Below are 18,661 nucleotides of genomic sequence, written 5' to 3'. Positions count from 1 at the left end.
ATTTCTATTGTCTTCCCTGCATAAGAATCCTCACTAACAAGGGATTTTTGTCAATTTTTAAAATTTCTCTGAGGTTCAACAGTTTTTATATGTTTATTGACCATTTTTATTTGCTTTGTGAATTGTTTTTTTCACTCTTCTGCCCATTTAGCTCTTTGGAAATAGTTTTGACTTTTCAATTGATAGTAATAACTCTTTGTATATTAGGAAGTATTGGGGCATCTGGCTGGTTCGGTCAGAAGAGCATGGGACTCTTGATCCTTGGGGTCATGAGTTCGAGCCCCATGTTGGGTGTAGAGATTACTTAAAAATAAAATAAAAAAAAAAAAGAAATATCATTAATTGTTATATTATGTTGCAGGTATTTTTTCATTTATTTCAGCCTGTTGGGTTGTTGTCACGTGGACTTAATTTTTATGTGTTTACATATTTGTGGCATGCTTAGAGAAATCTTTTCCTTCATTCTAAAGGCTTTCACCCACATTTTTTTCATAATCAAAAACAAAACCTGCATGTTATTATTTTCAGTGTTTTGAAAATCTATAGAAGAAAGAATTTTTAGGTTTTATGAAATTATTTATCATCCTCAATTTGAGGAAACCTGTTTTTCATTCTGGGCTTATTGATCTTATGACAGACGATTTTGCTGTTTTTCTGTGAAGTAAAATGAATGAGTAGATTCGTATCATCAATCCAAAAAACCAGGTCTGCCATAAGCTTTGGTCATTTGTGATGGACAATTTGAGAAGCTTTATAAATGTCTTCCTTTCCTTTCTTTTCTTTGTGGCATAAAAATATTTTTCTCCGATTACAGTTTTGTTTCCCCTTGGTGAGTACCAAGCATAGTATTCAAAGAGTTTCATTATGTAGTTCATTTTCCCAATTATTGAGATTTAAACTTAACAGTGACCTTTTGACAATTCCCTCTCCTTCATTCACTTGAATAATCATAAAAATTAGAAGTAGTTATTTATCCTTTAGTGGGGAATTGTTTACTGAAACTGATTTTGAAAAGAAAGATACTGTGGTACATCTATGTAACGAAATATTATGTAGACATTGGAACTATTGCAGAAATACAACTGCCGACATGGAAGTATGTTTTTAGAATACTGCCGAATGGGGGAAATACATAGTATATGTATTATAAACAGTTCTGAAAATCAAATGATAAATATAAAATATCACAAATTTGAGATTCTCTGTGTTCATCTGTTTATGTGCAAAGATTAGCTATGGTTGTCTCTAGGTGAGTGATATAGATTTTTTTTTTTTAATTTGTACTTTTCTGTTTTAAGCTTATATTGTTTCTGTAACAAAAAGTCTTACTAAAAATTTTTCTGACGACGTGGATAGACCTTGAAGGCATTTTTATGTTAAGTGAAATAAGTGAGAGAGAAAAAGGCAAATAGTGTATATCTCACTTTTATGTGGAATATTAAAAACAAAAACAAAAACAAAACACCTAGCTCATAGATACAGGGAACAGATTGGTGGTTTCCAGAGGTGGGGTATGGGGGTGGGTGAAATGGGTGAAAGGGATTAGAATGTACAAACATCCAGTTATAAAATGAATAAATCATGGGGATATAATGTATAACATTGTGACTATAATTAGTAATAACTGTATTGCATATTGGAAAATTGCTTAAAGAGTAGATGTTGAAAGTTCTCATCACAAGTAAAAATAATCTTGTAACTGTGTGGTGATGGGTGTTAACTATACTTATTGTGATAATCATTTCTTAATATGTACAAATACCAAATCATCATAGTGTATATTTGAAAACTTACATAATTTTATATGGCAGTTATATCTCAGTTAAGAAAAACAGCAATCAAGACATTATAAACTCCTCTTTTATAAGCTCACTTTCTCATCAGTCACATAGTAGACATGGGCAAAGCGGGCATTTAAATCCTAGATGAATCTCCAAAAGAAGAGAGTACCAATAAAGAGATGTTTGCTAATGACCTGGTATTAGGGAGGTAGAGCAGGTGCATAGAAAGGAATCAAGAAGCTATGGTCCACTTGAGAGTATTGAGAGATGATACAAGGTTAGAAAAGTTGGAAAGCTAAAACCCTTTGAGAGCAGATAAAGACACAGCCAATATTAACTTTTTCTTGACTGGCCATCTTTATCTGTCCCTAGGTCTTACCAAACCTTTTAGGAAGACTCTTTGAACCATCAGATGCTTATCCCTACCTTAATAGAGAAAGAAGGAAGGAAGGATAGTTTTTAAAAAAAAACCATGGAGAGCAAACATGGGCATATGCAGATCCTTAAACTTCTATTTCTTTTATTAGCAATAAGACTAAATATTTGTTAATATGCTTTCTGCCTAACTATACGGGAGGATTGCAATTTACAACAATTTAATTTTGAACTGTTTTCATTATACATTCTGCTGACAACTGTTAAGATAATATTTTTCATATATTCATTCATTCAACAGACATTTACTAACAACTTTCTGCCCCAGAGCAGCCCATGTCCCTAGAACTAGAGGGTAGAAAAGAAGGGACATGGGGAAGAGGGAGGGGTTTGGTGCCCTTCGCCCACCAGCAGCCAGTCATCTCCTGCGTGCCTGTGCTACCATGTGGGCTCTCTCTGTCCTCCTCCTGGCCCTTCATCTTTCTGAGCACCCTGTGGAAGCCTATGAAAAAGAGCTTTTGAGTGAGTGTGAACTCTCTATTTCTCGGGCTCCTGATTATTCCAAAATAACCCCCCAGTCTACACTTGGCTTTTAAATTTTATGTTAAAGTTTTAGCTGTTTTATTCTTACCCATTTGTATGGTGCTTACCTCTGTCTCCTGTGCTCTTTCAAAGATCATAGTTTGTTTTGTATCTTCTTGGAGGGGGTTGTCATACTTTGATTGCCTTGCAACAACACAGCTCTCTAGTAGACTCAGGAAGAGTGTAAGATTCTGTAGGTTACTTGGCATTTTTTCATTGTTAGAAGTAGCTTCTTTTTGTGACTTTATTCATCCCATCTCAGTTAGAGACTGAAGTGGGCTTCTGCTCTAAGGGTACCACCAGATATCCATGAGATTTTTAGGAGATAATTTAAAACCATTTTGAAATGGTTGGTTTAAAAAAAAATGGTTTCTTTACCTCTTTTTTTAAAAAAAATTTATTTTTGAGAGAGAGAGAGACGGAGCATGAGTTGGGGGAGGGGCAGAGAGAGATGGAGACACAGAATCCAAAGCAGGCTCCCGGCCCCTAGCTGTCAACACAGAGCCTGACGTGGGGCTCGAACCCACGAACTGTGAGATCATAACCTAAGCTGAAGTTGGATGGCTTAACTAACTGAGCCACCCAGGCTCCCCTCTTTTACCTATTATTTTTAAATTTTTTTTTTTGGAGCTACTCTTGGTGGCATAACAGTTGTTGTAGATGCTATATTGGTACATGAAAAGATGTCTCTGAATGATGTAGAACTTATTCTATGTCTATGAGCTTCTATACTTATTAGCTCAGACCCTGTATCCCTCTAATTTTGTCTGCTTGCTTTGTGAAGGTATTGAGTGGTACTCTAAAGTTCTATTACATTTTTGTCAATTCCTCCTTCCATTTCCTTCAATGTTTATTTTTTATATCTCTCCATACTGTGTTACCTGACTTGAGAAAATTATGCCTTTGCTAGTTTACTGTAATTAAAGGTATCTTGATGTTGTACTCTTGTGTATTTTCTTTTCTATACCCATTCCCTACGTTCGCTACCTAAAAGTGATTTGCAAATAAAATATGCTCAAGGAATTTCTCTTTAACAAATTTATTCAACAACCCTGTATGCCTTTCATTAATCTAGGGTTTTGCACATTCTTCTGAAATTGCCTATTAGCATCTGCCTAATTCCCTATATTCCTTTAAGACTGCACTCTAGGGGTGCTTGAGTGGCTCATTCGGTTAAGTGTCCGACTTCGGCTCAGGTCATGATCTTGAGGTTCGTGGGTTCAAGCCCTGCATCAGGGTCTGGGCTGACAGCCTGGAGCCTGCTTCAGATTCTGTGTCTCCCTCTCTCTGCCCCTCCCCTGGTAACGCTCTGTCTCTCTCCATCTCACAAAAATGAATAAATATTTAAAAAGAAAAGAAAAAGACTGGGGCACCTGGGTAGCTCAGTCGGGTGAGCGTCTGACTTCGGCTTAGGTCATGATCTCACAGCTTGTGGGTTTGAGCCCCGTGTGCTGACAGCTCAGAGCCTGGAGCCTGCTTCGGATTCTGTGTCTCCCTCTCTCTCTGCCCCTTCCCTACTCGCATTCTGTCTCCGTCTCTGTCAAAAATAAATAAACATTAAAAAAAAAAAAAAAGACAGTACTCTAGTGTTAACTATTCCACAAAGATCCTCCTTCCTGTCCTACCTATACCCAACTGCCAACACTGCAACCAAGTTCTGTATTAGGATTCTTTAGTTTTAAGATACGCTAATCTACCTAATCACTTAAGCCTGAATGGCCACTGTCTACTGATATGGCAGAGAAAGACTGGGTAGATTTGGCCTCAGGGATTACTGGGTCCTAGGATCAGGCACTTCCTCTTGTGTGTTGGTTTCTCCAATGCCTGCTTCTCTGAAGATGATAGCTTCATTCTCTTCTATTTCCATTGGTTATCTCTCCATGGCAGGAGCTGGAGACCAAACAGCTCCAGGTTTACAGTACTGCACCTGAGTGACCCTAGTGGAAAGGAGAACTCCTCCATTTAAAAATTGGGCCAACTTAGATCACTTTCCTATCTCTTGAACCAAATCATTGTAGTCAGCAAGTCAGTAAACACTGGACACATGCCCAGTGAGATTCAGAAGTTTTTCAGTTGATTTTTTTTTATTTTTTTAAGTTTATTTATTATTGAGAGAGAGAGAACACAAGCTGGGGAGAGGCAGAGAGAGAGAGGGAGACACAGAATCCGAAGCAGGCTCTAGGCTCTGAGCTATCAGCACAGAGCCTGATGCAGGGCTCAAACCCATAAGCCGTGAGATCATTACCTGAGCCGAAGTCAGACGCCTAATCGACTAAGCCACCCAGGTGCCCCTCAGTTGATTTTTATTGCATATTTATATTAAATGAAAATTTCTCTGAAATTATATAAACTTTTTGTAAATTTATTTTCCTTCATACCTTATATCCCATTGACACCAAACTTAAATAATGTGTTTACTGGTTGTTTTGCTATTTTGGAATCAAGATAGCTAAACTCCAGAAAAATCATTGATCTAGAAAAGATAGGAAAACCTGGACAGTTCTGAGAAATCATTTTCTACCATGCTATCGTTGGCCCAGCCTATCCCTCTGGCTGGGGTTTGTGGGAGGTCTGTTTGTAGAACTGGGGAAGAGGTGACTGTCAATAAAAAATGGAAGGTTAGAATAGAAATATGGGCCAGTTCAGTTCAGTTTTTCTTACCACAGGCTTCTTATCACCTTGCTTCCTTCTGTCAGAACACACCACACTCCATTTCTTTCTCAGCCTTTTGCTCTTACACACTTGAATAAGAATATTCCTTTCTTAACACTTCTACATTGTCCTCTTCTATGGGCCCAGTGTCTAGAATGGGGTCTTGTACATGATAATGCATTCAAGGTGTCTAGAGTGAGTGGAATGGTTGTCATCAGCACCTCAGAGATGCCACTTAGTTAGTGGATCTGGGAAATGGCTTTGGGAAATTTTAACTGTCTGGGAGATACTGATGATCAGCCATGTTTAAGAAAGACTACATTCTCTCCTTTAGTTTGCATGGTTACCCTTCAATTTGTAGCCACATTTTTAAGATAAGGAAACCAAGGTTCAAAAAGAGGCTAGTAAAAAAGCCCAAAGAGAGACCTAGTAGGAGTCAGAATCAAAATTCACATTTGGCCTTTCGCAAAAACCAGTATGTTGTTGTCGTTGTATCGTCGTTGTTGTTAGTTGAGAATGCCTACAAACATTCTATGTTCCAGAAATTGTTATACTAAGTGCTTTCCTTACATATATTAGCTCATAACAATGTATTAGGTAAGCTTTATTTTTATCTTTATAGGTGAAATAGTCAAGGCAGAGAGAGGTAAGTAGCCCAATGTCACAAGGATAGCATGCAGCAATGTTAGGATACAAACCAGGGTTGATGCCCTAGAGCCCAGTGTCTGCACTCTTGCTGTTTAATCTTCATTGGCCACAAATTCTGAATCTGGATCTGGATTTGGGATTTGCCATTCTAGAGATGGTTGAATTCTTGAAGAGAGAGTGCATTTAAAGCAGGTGGAAGGATCAACGATGGGGCCTTTAGTAATATTCAGGTGGCGGGGGGGGGGGGGGGGGGGGGGGGTGAAAGTTGCCGGTGATGTTGATTAAAAACAGTAGCCAGAGAACAAGACCTCAATTACAGAATAAGAGTTGGCTGAAAAGAGTGAGCAAAAAGCCTTGAGCTTTCAGTGTAACTGGGTGTGAGAGCACAAAAACACCTTGGGTTTCATTAGAAAAACATCAGCAACACTTTCAAATCTATACTATTTGGTTTATTTGCCAGCATGCACTTAAATAATGTAAACAACATGAGGAAATTCTTCGGACTGGCACATGGTATGTTGCTTGGAGTAGAGCAGAATGACTTGGCATGACAGGTTTGCAGAGTAGTGGTTGAGGGAGTGCGTCTGAGTCAAGACTGCCAGGGTTCAACCCTCAGATCCACTGCTTTTTGGTCTGTGACCCTAGACAAACTGCTTAAACCTTTTGATACCTATATTGCCTTATTTTCAAAATGGATGTAATACTTACATTTACCTTATTCAGTTTTTGTAAGGATTAACTGAGTTAATTCTTGTAAGTCTTGAGTTTGTGCTTTTTAAAGCCGCTAGAACCATTCAGCATGTTTAAGAACTTGGTGGTAGCAGTTGTTACTAATATTACATGCTGATGGCCTCAAACCACACCTGTGGTATGCATATCCATCATTTTACTCATTTTTGGTTTGGTTCATTTGTTGCAAGAGGACCTTATGAATTGCTTTTTGATGTCATTTATATTTATTTGAATTTTCTTCATAGCTTAACATCGATGCCAAAAAGAAAATTAAAACCCAGCTCCCTGCAGGTTAATTTAAGTGATTATTTTGGCACCTAGTTGTGCTTGAAGTTAGAATTTGATGCTTTTATATCATACTTGGAATCAGTCCACATACCCTATTAGACTTGTGATTTATTCTCATCTAACTTGTGATGCAAGAGAATTCACCTAAATCATGAGACTTAATTATTTAGATTTGCAAAGTTCCTGAGGATTTTGTACATAATAAGGTCTGAAAACAGTTCTGTTTAAAATTATCTTTTGTTAGTGATTACTGATATATAGAGTCAAGATTATATTTCTGAAAATTTCACTTGTATATTTATAGTCTAATATCCAGTGCAAGGAGAAAAATTATAGCAGGGATTATGGAATTCTACGCTCTGAAAGAGTCTTTAGGGATCGTCTGATCTAACTCCTTCATAGCATAGCTGGGAAAAATGCAGGCAAGGGAGTTAAGTGAGTTGACCAAAGTCATAGATCCTAGATAGCTAGCAGATGGGTAAGGACTGAACTCAGGTCTCCAGTCTGTAGTCCCAAACTGTCTGGCACATGCTCAGATTGCAGTGTGTACCCAAATAGAAATGGATGTGAAACGAAAAATGTGGTGAGAATGGGTTTCTCTTATTAAGATCTGGCCTTTTTTTTTTTTTTTTTTTTTTTAATGTTTATTTATTTTTGAGAGAGACAGAGACAGAATGTGAGTGGGTTAGGGGCAGAGAGAGAGGGAGGCACAGAATCTGAATCCATGCTCTGAGCTGACAGCACAGAGCCCGACACGGGGCTCAAACTCACGAGCTGTGAGATCATGACCTGAGCCGAAGTCGGACGTTCAACCGACTGAGCCACCCAGGCGCCCCATGATCTGGCCTTTTTTTTTTGGTAGCTCTGTCAAGCTTAGCTCCAGCATTTTTAAAATAAATTCTATAGGGAGATAAATTGTGAAAGTTTTTTTATTCATATTTCATTTTCTTAAGGGTCAAATGACCAGTGATCTAGTAGTTCTGTATATAAGGAGAAAATAAGACTAAAAGTGTTTCTCTTTGGATCTCTCTCTCTTTTTTTAAATAGGAAATACTTAGGGGCGCCTGGGTGGCGCAGTCGGTTGAGCGTCCGACTTCAGCCAGGTCACGATCTCGCGGTCCGTGAGTTCGAGCCCCGCGTCGGGCTCTGGGCTGATGGCTCGGAGCCTGGAGCCTGTTTCCGATTCTGTGTCTCCCTCTCTCACTGCCCCTCCCCCGTTCATGCTCTGTCTCTCTCTGTCCCAAAAATAAATAAAAAACGTTGAAAAAAAATTTAAAAAAAAAAAATAAATAGGAAATACTTAAAGCCAAATTTTCATTCAAACTAGAAGGTAAGACATGGTACTTCATGGTAGAGGAAAATGACAATTCATTTTTCCATTTTTATATGTAGTTTAGGTTAATTAGGAACCTTTTAAAATCGAGTGTACCGAAGCTTTAACACATGCATAAATTGGTTGAGTAGTTTTAATTAAAACTTATCTCTATTTGAGATTAATTACTTTCAATACTCCAAGATTAATGAGGCCTAGTAATGGCACCTCACGTTGTGGATACTCAATAAATATTAGTTTGGAAATTAGGAAATACTTTGGTGTTTTAGAATCTCACGTGTATTATAAAGTCTTAGATTCTTTCCCAAATTTGGGAATACTCAACTATGTCAAGTTTACTAGTTCAACTTAAATATATTTTTCCTTCTTACGTAATTCTTAAAACTTTTTATTTGAACATAGTTTCATATATACAAAGTTACAAAAGGAAAAATAAATACCCCTGTGTGTGTGTGTGTGTGTACATATATGGACGTTTATATATATGAACACATGCACAATTTTTCTTAACCATTTGCGCTTAAGTTATTTATGCACTTTATGCTCCTTTTCCTAAATTCTTCAGTGTGTGTTTCCTAAGAATAAAATATTTTCTTATATTAACACATTACAGTTATTAAACTCATAAATGAACATTGATAGAATATTTTTATCTACTCTGTCATCTATGTTCCAATTCTGTCAGGTGCCCTCGTAAAAACCCTTTATATCCTTCTTGCCCTCCAATACAGGGTCCAGGGTCAGGTATTGCCTTCAGTTGTCATGTCTTTTAGCCTCTTTTTGAATTCGGAGTATTTCTATAGCCTTTCTTTGTCTTTTATGACATTGACATATTTAAAGAATAAAAGAATTAAAGAATAAAAAATAAAGAGTTTGCTGTTTCCTCATAATTAGGTTGAAGTTATACATTCTCAGTCAGCACTGCATATGTGATAGAGGCACCTGATGGCCATCTGACCCCATTGGTGATGCTATTTTTGATTACCCAGTCAAGGTGTTGTCTGATTTCTCCACTGTACAGATACTGAGTTTTTTCCTCTCCCTTGTAGCTAATAAGCAATTTGTGGGAAGACGCTTTAAGACAAAATTTCCATTAGATTTGGTATTTTTACTGATTTTTGCCTGATCCAATCTTTACCATGATGGTTGCAAAGGAGGATTATCCTGTGCTATCACTTCCTCCATGCTTACCATTTAATCTTTGACGTTCTCCAGTGAGCAAGAGCCCCTCATTCTTTTTCTCCATTTATTTATTGTATATTATCTATTTATTATATGTGGACTCAATTCATACTTTTTCAGTGGTTTGCAATTTATTCACTATACTTAATATTTTGGTGCCTAGCTTGTCCAGATTTGGCTGGTGGGAACTCCTTCAAACTGACTCCTGTATCCTGATCACTTTCTTTACTTTCTGGTACAACAAAATATCCTGGGCTTATCTTGTACCTATCCTGTCCTAACCATGGAATCAGGCATTTCCCTGAGGAATCCAGCTCCTTTAAAGGGGGAATGGTATTAGAGACAAAGATCTGGGCACTAGATGTGCTCAATGCTGCTGGGCTGTCTTCTTTTAAAGGGGTGCCTGGCTGGCTCAGTCTGTTAAGCATCCAACTTCAGCTCAGGTCATGATCTTGTGGTTCATAATTTCAAGCACCGCATCGGGCTCTGTGCTGACAGCTCAGAACGTGGAGTCTGTGTCAGATTCTGTGTCTTCCTCTCTGTCTCTGATCCACCCCCCCAAGTCATGCGTGCTCGCTCTCTCTCTCTCTCTCTCTCTCAAAAATAAAAATAAATATTAAAAAAATTAAAGGGGAATGGTATTAGAGATCAATATCTGGGCACTAGATGTGCTCATTGCTGCTGGGGTGTCTTCTTTTAAAGCATTTTAGCAGACAAGGCTAAGAATGCACACGCACACACACACACAAATGTATGTATTTTACAAGTCTGTGAGTACACAGTAGTGCCTTCTGTTTCAATCCATCTCCACAGTTACTTTTGTCTTCCCATATTCCATGTCTGTGTGTCCCCTCTGTCATGGTAATGACCCCAGCTCCCAACACTATCAACACATTTACTCATTTGCTCAATCCTGTAATATATTCAAAACTAGTTTCAAAATTGTTTTGCTTGAACTACTATGGTAAGCAAACCTAGTAAAAAGAATTGGGATTTGTTTGTAATTCTTTTCTCCTTGCCCAAGACTGGCAGTATATTAGTCATATATTATGTTCATAAGTTACTTGGATTAGTTATTTCTTTTTTCCATCCTTTCCTTGTTCTTTTCCCTTCAGTGAAGTTATGTTATTCTTTTGAAATAAAATTAGGCTATTTGTTTTTGTTTGTTTACAGTTATAGGCTCCTTTCCATTCCCATTCCTATTTTAATTTTTTTTTTGAATATAAGAATTTTAACATACTCTCAAAAATCAAAACTACAGAAGTTGTTTTCCAAAGTGTTTTAGTTTGATTCCCATCTCCCCTTTTATGAAGGAAAAAATATGTAACTAGTGAAAAGCATTTATTATACCTATATTCAGTTTTACTGTTATCTAAAATACATTTTGTCTATTGACGTTTCTCCAAAGACCTTCAGATGGCCAAAAGACACATAAAAAGATGCTCAACATTACCCATCATCAGGGAAACACAAATAAAAACCACAGTGAGATATCACCTCACATCTGTCTGAACAGCTAAAATAAAAAACAAACAAGTGTTGGTGAAAATGTGGAGAAAAAGGAACCCTCAAGCACTGTTGGTGGGAACGCAAACTAGTATGGGCACTGTGGAAGACAGTATGGAGGTTTCTCAAAAAATTAAAAATAGAACTACCTTACGATCCAGTGATTACAGTACTGGTTATTTACTCAAAAAATACGGAAGCACTAATTCAAAGGTATATATGCATCCCTATGTTTTTTGCAGCATTATTTATAATAGCCAAACTATGGAAACAGCTCAAGTATCCTAGGTAAAGAAGATGTATATGTATATGTATGTATGTATATATTTATAATATTATTCAGCCATTAAAAAAAAAAGAATGAAATGTTGCCATTTGCAGCAACATGGTTGGATCTATAGAGTATAATGCTAAGCAAAATAAGCCAGTCAAGAAAGACAGATATCATATAATTTCACTCTTATGTGGAATTTAAGAAATAAAACAAAGAGGAAAAAAGAGACAAACCAAAAAACAGACTCTTCATTATAGAGGATAAACTGATTGTTATCAGAGGGGTAGTGGGAGGAGGTTGGGTGAGATAGGTGAAGGGGATTAAGAGTACAGTTATCTTTCTTTTTTTAAGTTTATTTATTTTAAGAGAGAGAGAATCCCAAGCAGGCTATGCTGCTGTCAGCACAGAGCCTGTGGGGCTCAGTCTCACAAACCGCGAGATCATGACCTGAGTCGAAATCAGGAGGTGGACACTTAACTGACTGAGCCACCCAGGCTTCCCTCTTTTTTTTCAAAAGTTTATTTATTTTGAGAGAAAGTGCGAGTCAGGGACAGGTAGAGGGAATGGGAGAGAGAGAGTCCCGAGCAGACTCCCAAGTTCAGAGTGGATCCCAATGCTGGGCTTGATTTCATAACCACAAGATTACAACCTGAGTTAATATGAAGAGTTAGATGATTAGGGGTGCCTGGGTGGCTCAGCTGTGTTGACAGCTCAGAGCCTGGAGCCTGTTTCAGATTCTGTGTCTCCCTCTCCTCTCTGCTTGCTCTCTCTCTCTCTCTCTCTCTCTCTCTCTAAAATAAACATTAAAAAATTTTTTAAAAAGAGAGTTGGACGCTTAACTGAGTCACCCAGGTGCCCCAAGAGTACACTTATCTTGATGAACAGTGAATAATATATGGAACTGATGAATCACTATATTGTATGCTATCTGTTAAATATACTGGAATTAAAATTAGTAAAGTCTTCAAAGTTTTTTAAATGAAAAATAAAATAAGTTTTGTCTATTGAGATTAAGGTAATAAAGGAAATTAATTTTTAGGAATATATTTCAGGCTCAGTGATTTATAACTCTGATTCCTGGGGACAGTGGTTCTCAATGAATGTCCCATTCCAGCAGTAACTAGAGTTACTGTTCAATGTTTTCAGTAACATTCCCTCTCTGCTGTAGTAATTGGGAGTGCAGGAGGGATGAGGGTGTGCTCTCTAACCCATTTTGAGAATGCTTGCTATAGGGTTAATGAGAGCATTAGAACCTCCCAAGTGCATTGGTCAGGAAAATTCACAGAAACTCATCTGATACAAAAGACTGGTGACTATGTAATAAGACAAAATAAATCAAGCAAGCAAACAAAAAGTTTAGTTCCAGATTAACATAAGAAGAAAAAAAAAATACAACCAACTTAGTGCCTTGATTGTGCTGCCTTAGATGCACCTTCCCTTATTTATTTCCCCACAAAGGTGCTTGTGTGGGAATTCTGTGGCTTCATGATATTCTCAGCAGCATATCTGAAAAGTCACATGATAGATGATTTATACCCATCTGTATTTGCCATTTCTAATAATGTGTATATTATATTAGGTTTATAAATCTTTAATTCAGGATAAAGCTATGGGACACTAGCTATAATTTAGCTGGTTGAAAGAACTAAATGTGTCTTGGTGGAAAGTGTCATAACATAGCTGTGTTGTTTTCTCTTTGCTACAGCCTTAATACAGATAATGGCAGCTGCTGTAGCTGAGCGAGATGTGGTTTATTTCACCTTTGGGGACTCAGAATTGATGAGAGACATTTACAACATGCACACTTTCCTTACTGAAAGGAAACTAACCGTTGGTAAGTAGGAGATAGTCTTGACACTTGGTGTCTAGATAGATTGTCCACCATCCAGGATAAGTGGATAAGAAAAAATAAAAGTATGACTTTGAGAAAGGCAGACAAAGTCTTAGATGGGCAACGTCTGCAGAATCCTTTTCTGGCAAAGTTTCATCTGCAATCTTGAATGAGTATGTCAGCTTATTAAAATAAGGCCAAGAAACTCGTGCTTAGTATCCATTTTTACTTTTATGCATATAGAAAACTAAAAGAGGGATACTGTAGGAAGGTAAGTCTAGGTCTAAGAGGTCTCACTCTGAGTCATATTTATCAGACATAACAGCATGCTCATTTCTGTATTTCAGCTGGGCCTGAAAGGCCTTGCTACCCTGGGAACTGAATGTAGAAGTAAAGTTGCCACAAACTCCCAAAATGATAAGTGGCCAATACACCACATATACCTGTACCATGTATAGCCTGTTGTAATCATGAACTAATAAGTAGTTTCTTTAAGGTACTTATGTGTTGTTGTTTTTTTAACTTTATGTCAGGAAAGCCTTCCAGGCATATGAAATTCATACTCTATTTTCAAAAGCCAAAAATGAGCATATGTTTTTTAGATTAAGAGAAAACTAGAGTGCTCTTTAGTAGTTTTATCCACCTTTGTACCTTAATGGGGGTTTTGGTCTGGCCTTTACTTTCCAGGAGAAGTGTATAAGCTCTTGCTACGGTATTACAACGAAGAATGCAGAAACTGTTCGACCCCCGGACCAGACATCAAGCTTTATCCATTCATATACCATGCCGTGGAGTCCTGTACAGAGACCACCAGCCAGCCAGGACAGAGGACTGGGGCCTGAGGAACTGAGTAAATAGAACCTCCTTCCACCTCTCACCAGAAACATCCTGTTTGAATTGTCAGGTGTAATATACGAACTGACTTAATTTAATATAAATGTGTATATAATCCAGTTTGTGGGCAAGGATGCAGTCCCTTCCACACATATGCAGTTGTCAGTTTGTACATGTAAGCCCCCTCCATCCTAACTTACATATGCTTAGATATATTTTGTTTCCATTTTTTTCTATTTCAGTCTTCATTCTTCAGCTTTTCTTTCTTTTGCCCATCAGATTTCCTGTGAAATCCCATGAAGGGCTGTGCTCAGTCCATCAGGTCTCTTTTGATGCCTATATATTATGCACATTGCCTCTGCAGCTAGCAGATGCCAGGGAAGAAGTTGAAAACCAAGAACTTTTTAAACTGGGTTTGCTAAAGATCTCCCTGTAAGCCTTTCACCCCCAACTCTTGTTAAGATTGTGTTGCCTGAGTTTTTGAATTTTGAAAATTAAGAGTTGAGGATTTTTTTATACATGTTACATAATGTAAATCTCCTAGGTCAAAACGATTTTGTATTTAAGACAGAATAATTTCCAGATATAGTTCTTTTGAGACATCACCTTTATCTAAAATGGTTTGTCTATACTTTTTTCCCTGTTCAATTTTTATTAATACTGTTTTTTGGAAACTGACCAAGATGGAAGGAAATGTAGAATAAAAGAGTTTCCCCAAATGGCGTTTTAAAAAGAAAAGAACAAAGGGAGCTGAAGGCTTTTTTTGCTTCTTGGGATTTTTTTTCTTTTCAAATTAGAATTATTGTTTGTTCTCTGGTGCTTGAGGCATATTCATATAACCAAAGTTTAGGAACTGAGAACTCACACGATTTGTATATATTAAAGTTTCTCTGGTATTCAATGATTACATAGTTAATAAATTTTCATTAACAAATCATTTGTCAGAAACTCCCATATCATCTATATTTTATATGTATATAAATATATGTTCTTTAAGTGTGTCTGTTTGCAAGCACATAACACCCTAATAAAACTGGAATTATAGGAAATGATTAGGTTTAGGCTTTATCAGGGGCTCTGTTTAAAATCATTTATTTACAGTTGTATCCATTTAAAGCTGGTGGCAAACAAATAATAATGTCTTTCAGAGGTTTCAATAAAAGTCAATTCTGTTTTGAGAGTAGAGTTTAATCACAAAGCACTTATTCATATTTCTAAAATAGTTCTAACCTATTACTGTTGAAGTTCCAGTTTATAGTCAACTGTCAGAAAACGCTATTGGAGGTCCAATCCTAGTAGTAAGGAATTTTGGTAGATGGTCCAAACTCCTGGTGTCAGTATTGGCAGGAAAATATGGGGCTGTGGCCAATGTCTGCAACTCTTTTTATTCAGAATTTGGCACCTGACAGCAGCCACTTGTCATTAATGAAGTTCTTTACCATAGTACTAAGATTTTTAAACATCTCCCTAAATCCAAGGTGTCTGGCTTTATTTCTACTGATGCTAAAGTCTTCTCTTTCCTTCCCAACCCATTCTGAGCTTTGTTTAAGCATTCATAGTTATATTTCATTTCTTTTTTCTGTCTCCATATCATTTTCCTCTTACCCAGCTCCAAGACTAAGTGAACAGTTCTTTAAAACAATACAGGAGCAGTATAGGATGGTTCATGTGGTAGAGAAATCATTAAATCCAGGTAAGACCACCCAGCCTAATATTCCAGAACATAGACTCTAAGACTCAACTCTTATTGATGAACGGGCTTAGTGACTTGGCCATCTACCTGAGTGCCTCACTCTTTTGAGGGCCTTCAAAGAAGAAGACCTGCCCACTCTGTCCCAGTACATTCGGGGATTGGGACAGTTTAATCAAAGGGAACGTAAAGAGAACTAATGTCCATTTTTTGAGGCAGGAGGAATGCCCTCTATAAAAAGAGGGAAAAAATCAGACTTCTAATTAACATGTGTCTGTTCTAAGACATTTAACTGCACCTTTTTATTCTCTTTTATTGGGGGCTTATTGTTTCCTTCATGTTGTTTACCTTCCCTTTCATCTATTGAGGCATGAAATGGTATTTTTAGTTTAGAATTCTTATGTTGTTAATATAGCTCACTTGCTTTACACTTTCTGTCTAGCTCACTGAAATGAAGTAACGGTTTAAGGAAGCAATGTGGAGTCATGGAAAAAATTTGAGATTTTAAATCAGACAAATTAGGTTCCAGTGTTAGCCATGTATCTTGCTAATTCTCTAAATAAATTTAATATTTGAGCCTTATTTAACTCATCTAGAAAATGGGCTATTAGCACTTATTAGGGAATAGTGTATATAAAGAAGTGTTCGTGGGGTCTGGCACATAGTTGGTACTCAATAAATTTCAGTCTTTATAGTTGACCAGGAAACATTTATGGAGCACCTCCTGTATGTATTACTGTATGTAATAACATACTGTGCTAGTTGCTTTGCATATTTTAGCACATTTTTCCAATGGACTAACAGATGCCCAGAGGTTAGGGAATACCATCATCTCAACCTCCAGAAGTTCTTTGTGAAAGGAAACTTACTCTATCATCTCTGGCAGAGACCTGACTGAGCAAAGGCTCTGACACTGTTGTTCTCTACCAAGTTCCTACTATAAGTTATTCTTCATAATGAATGACGTTATCAGTGGGGTGCATTAAAATATCTCTGAGAGAATTATTTCTTTTCTTGCTGGTTGAAGTGACATTAAGGGCAGGCAGACCCAAATTGGTACTCAAAGGGGAGATTGAAAGGAGATCTAACCAGGCTTCATGATTGCCTTGCCAGGTGTTTAACCAATATTTATTGCTTTGGAAACCAAATACTGATTAAGCTGTCCCACTGCAAGAATATGATGGAGCAAAAATTAGCTGGGTTGCGTTCTTAAAAACTTCAACAGGAAGAGAAGCAGTTGTATAGATTCTCGCCTGTTTTTTTTTTTTTGGGGGGGGGGGGGTTGTTTTTTATTTTGTTTTGTTTTTTTGTTTTGTTTTGTTTTTTGTTTTGTTTTTTTTTTTTTGGTCTTTTCCAATCTGTGTGGCTGCATGTTTATGGCTTTTTTCTGATGTAAGGAAAACCTGAATCCTAGTATGTCTGCTTTAATGATAAGTAAAGTTTAGAAGTCCTGTACTTTCTTCTTTCAGGCTTGTGGATCTGCTCCAATCCGTTGTTTTTGGAGGTAAGGGAAAGACCAGCCATTGCTGGCACTTGAGTTCAAATATATAATCCTGTTCTTGTTTGGGGGCTGGAAGGGGGTCCGAACGAATACTTATTGGAACAAACTACTAAAATCCACTGAGCCACCGCTGTTCTCTGCGCCTATGACAGAGTGTCCTTTGTCCCCCATCATCAGATTCCCACACAGATCTACTGAACCTCCAAAGGAGAAAGTTTCCCATACAAGACATCCAAAACTGCTGTGTTTGCCTGATAACTGGTTTTATTTTCCCTGACTGTTTATTTTAAATATAGGGTTACCATGTAATGATGATTTTGAACTTGGGAATAAGGAGAGCTCTGTGCTATTGTTTACATGATTTTTGTAGGATGAGAATAAAGAAATTCTGACCCCCTTGTTACTACCTCTTTTTTCTCAAATAATTATGCTACATTTAAGATGTTCATGTTCATGCTCTTATTTTATTTTTTTATTTAAATTTTAGTTCGCATACCGTGCAATATTGGTTTTAGGAGGAGAATTCAGTGATTCATCACTTACATACAACACCCAGTGCTCATCACAAATACCCTCTTTAATACCTATCTAGCCCATCCCCTCCCACCTCCCTCCATCAACCCTCAGTTTGTTCTCTATTATTAAGAGTCTCTTAAAATTGGGGGCACCTGGGTGGCTCAGTCAGTTGAGTATATGACCTTGGCTCAGGTCATGATCTCACAGTTTGTGAGTTCGAGTCCCACATTGGTCTCTCTACTGTCAGCGTGGAGCCTGCTTTAGATCCTCTGTTCCCCTCTCTTTCTGCCCCTCCCCCGCTTGCACTCACTCTCTCTGTGGCTCTCTTCCCAAAAATAAATAAACACTAAAAAAAACAAGAGTCTCTTAAAATTGTAGAGTGTGTCTTAAGCATTTGGTGAAAATTTTTACATATAGATTTGTTATTCCACATTAGGTGTTAAGAATGTAGAGTTAGTCACCGGCATGAGGAACTTTCCAAAGGTAAAGAGAATTCTGGCTGCATTAGTTTTTCATCCCTTCCAGGTTTCTAAGGTAATGTTTCCTGGTGTACATTCCCTTTTCCTAATTCCCATCTTCTAAGAGAGCTCAAATCAGGGTCTGGGAAGATGTCTTGAAGGTTCTGAGGACCACTGTCCTTCCATCCATTCACATATTCATAGACACAGGTGTCTTCTGTGAGTATCCACTGAAGTTTCTGCTCAGGGTGCAAAGATGAATGACTTGCCCTCTGCACTCAGATCTAAGTTGACACACAAAGGGGAAGTGATCTAAAACTCCACAGATTGTATTTTCTTCTCACTACTCTGTTCTAGTTCATCCTAGAAAAAACAATTGAATGTTTGTGCTGTCAGTTTAGAAACTTGAATAGACCCTGCACCATGTCAGTTCACTGTAGCGTTGAACTCCTTTACACAGTTTCCTGTGTCAGAGAAA

The 18,661-nt window shown here is 37.5% G+C and overlaps 1 protein-coding gene across 6 annotated transcripts in view; it reads left to right on the top strand.

Moving 5' to 3' along the window:
* The window catches only part of PARG (poly(ADP-ribose) glycohydrolase), a 134,035-nt gene extending 116,427 nt beyond the window's left edge, over positions 1-17,608 (top strand). For 5 of the 6 annotated variants that reach the window (XM_053909696.1, XM_053909694.1, XM_053909697.1 and 2 more), the window contains 3 exons: positions 13,059-13,187; positions 13,872-14,034; positions 17,178-17,608. In XM_053909696.1, the coding sequence (XP_053765671.1) occupies positions 13,059-13,187; positions 13,872-14,026 (284 nt within the window). In that variant the 3' untranslated portion in view covers positions 14,027-14,034; positions 17,178-17,608. The remainder of the gene's footprint in view (positions 1-13,058; positions 13,188-13,871; positions 14,035-17,177) is intronic. The other variant, XM_053909695.1, reaches the window with a different exon arrangement.
* Positions 17,609-18,661: the final 1,053 nt, after the last annotated feature.

This window comes from Panthera pardus, unplaced genomic scaffold, assembly GCF_024362965.1.
Source record: "Panthera pardus isolate Hobbes unplaced genomic scaffold, ASM2436296v1 HiC_scaffold_22, whole genome shotgun sequence".
Taxonomy (NCBI): domain Eukaryota; kingdom Metazoa; phylum Chordata; class Mammalia; order Carnivora; family Felidae; genus Panthera; species Panthera pardus.
The sequence above is the reverse complement of the archived record's forward strand: the minus strand, read 5'-3'. Positions and strand labels throughout refer to the sequence as shown.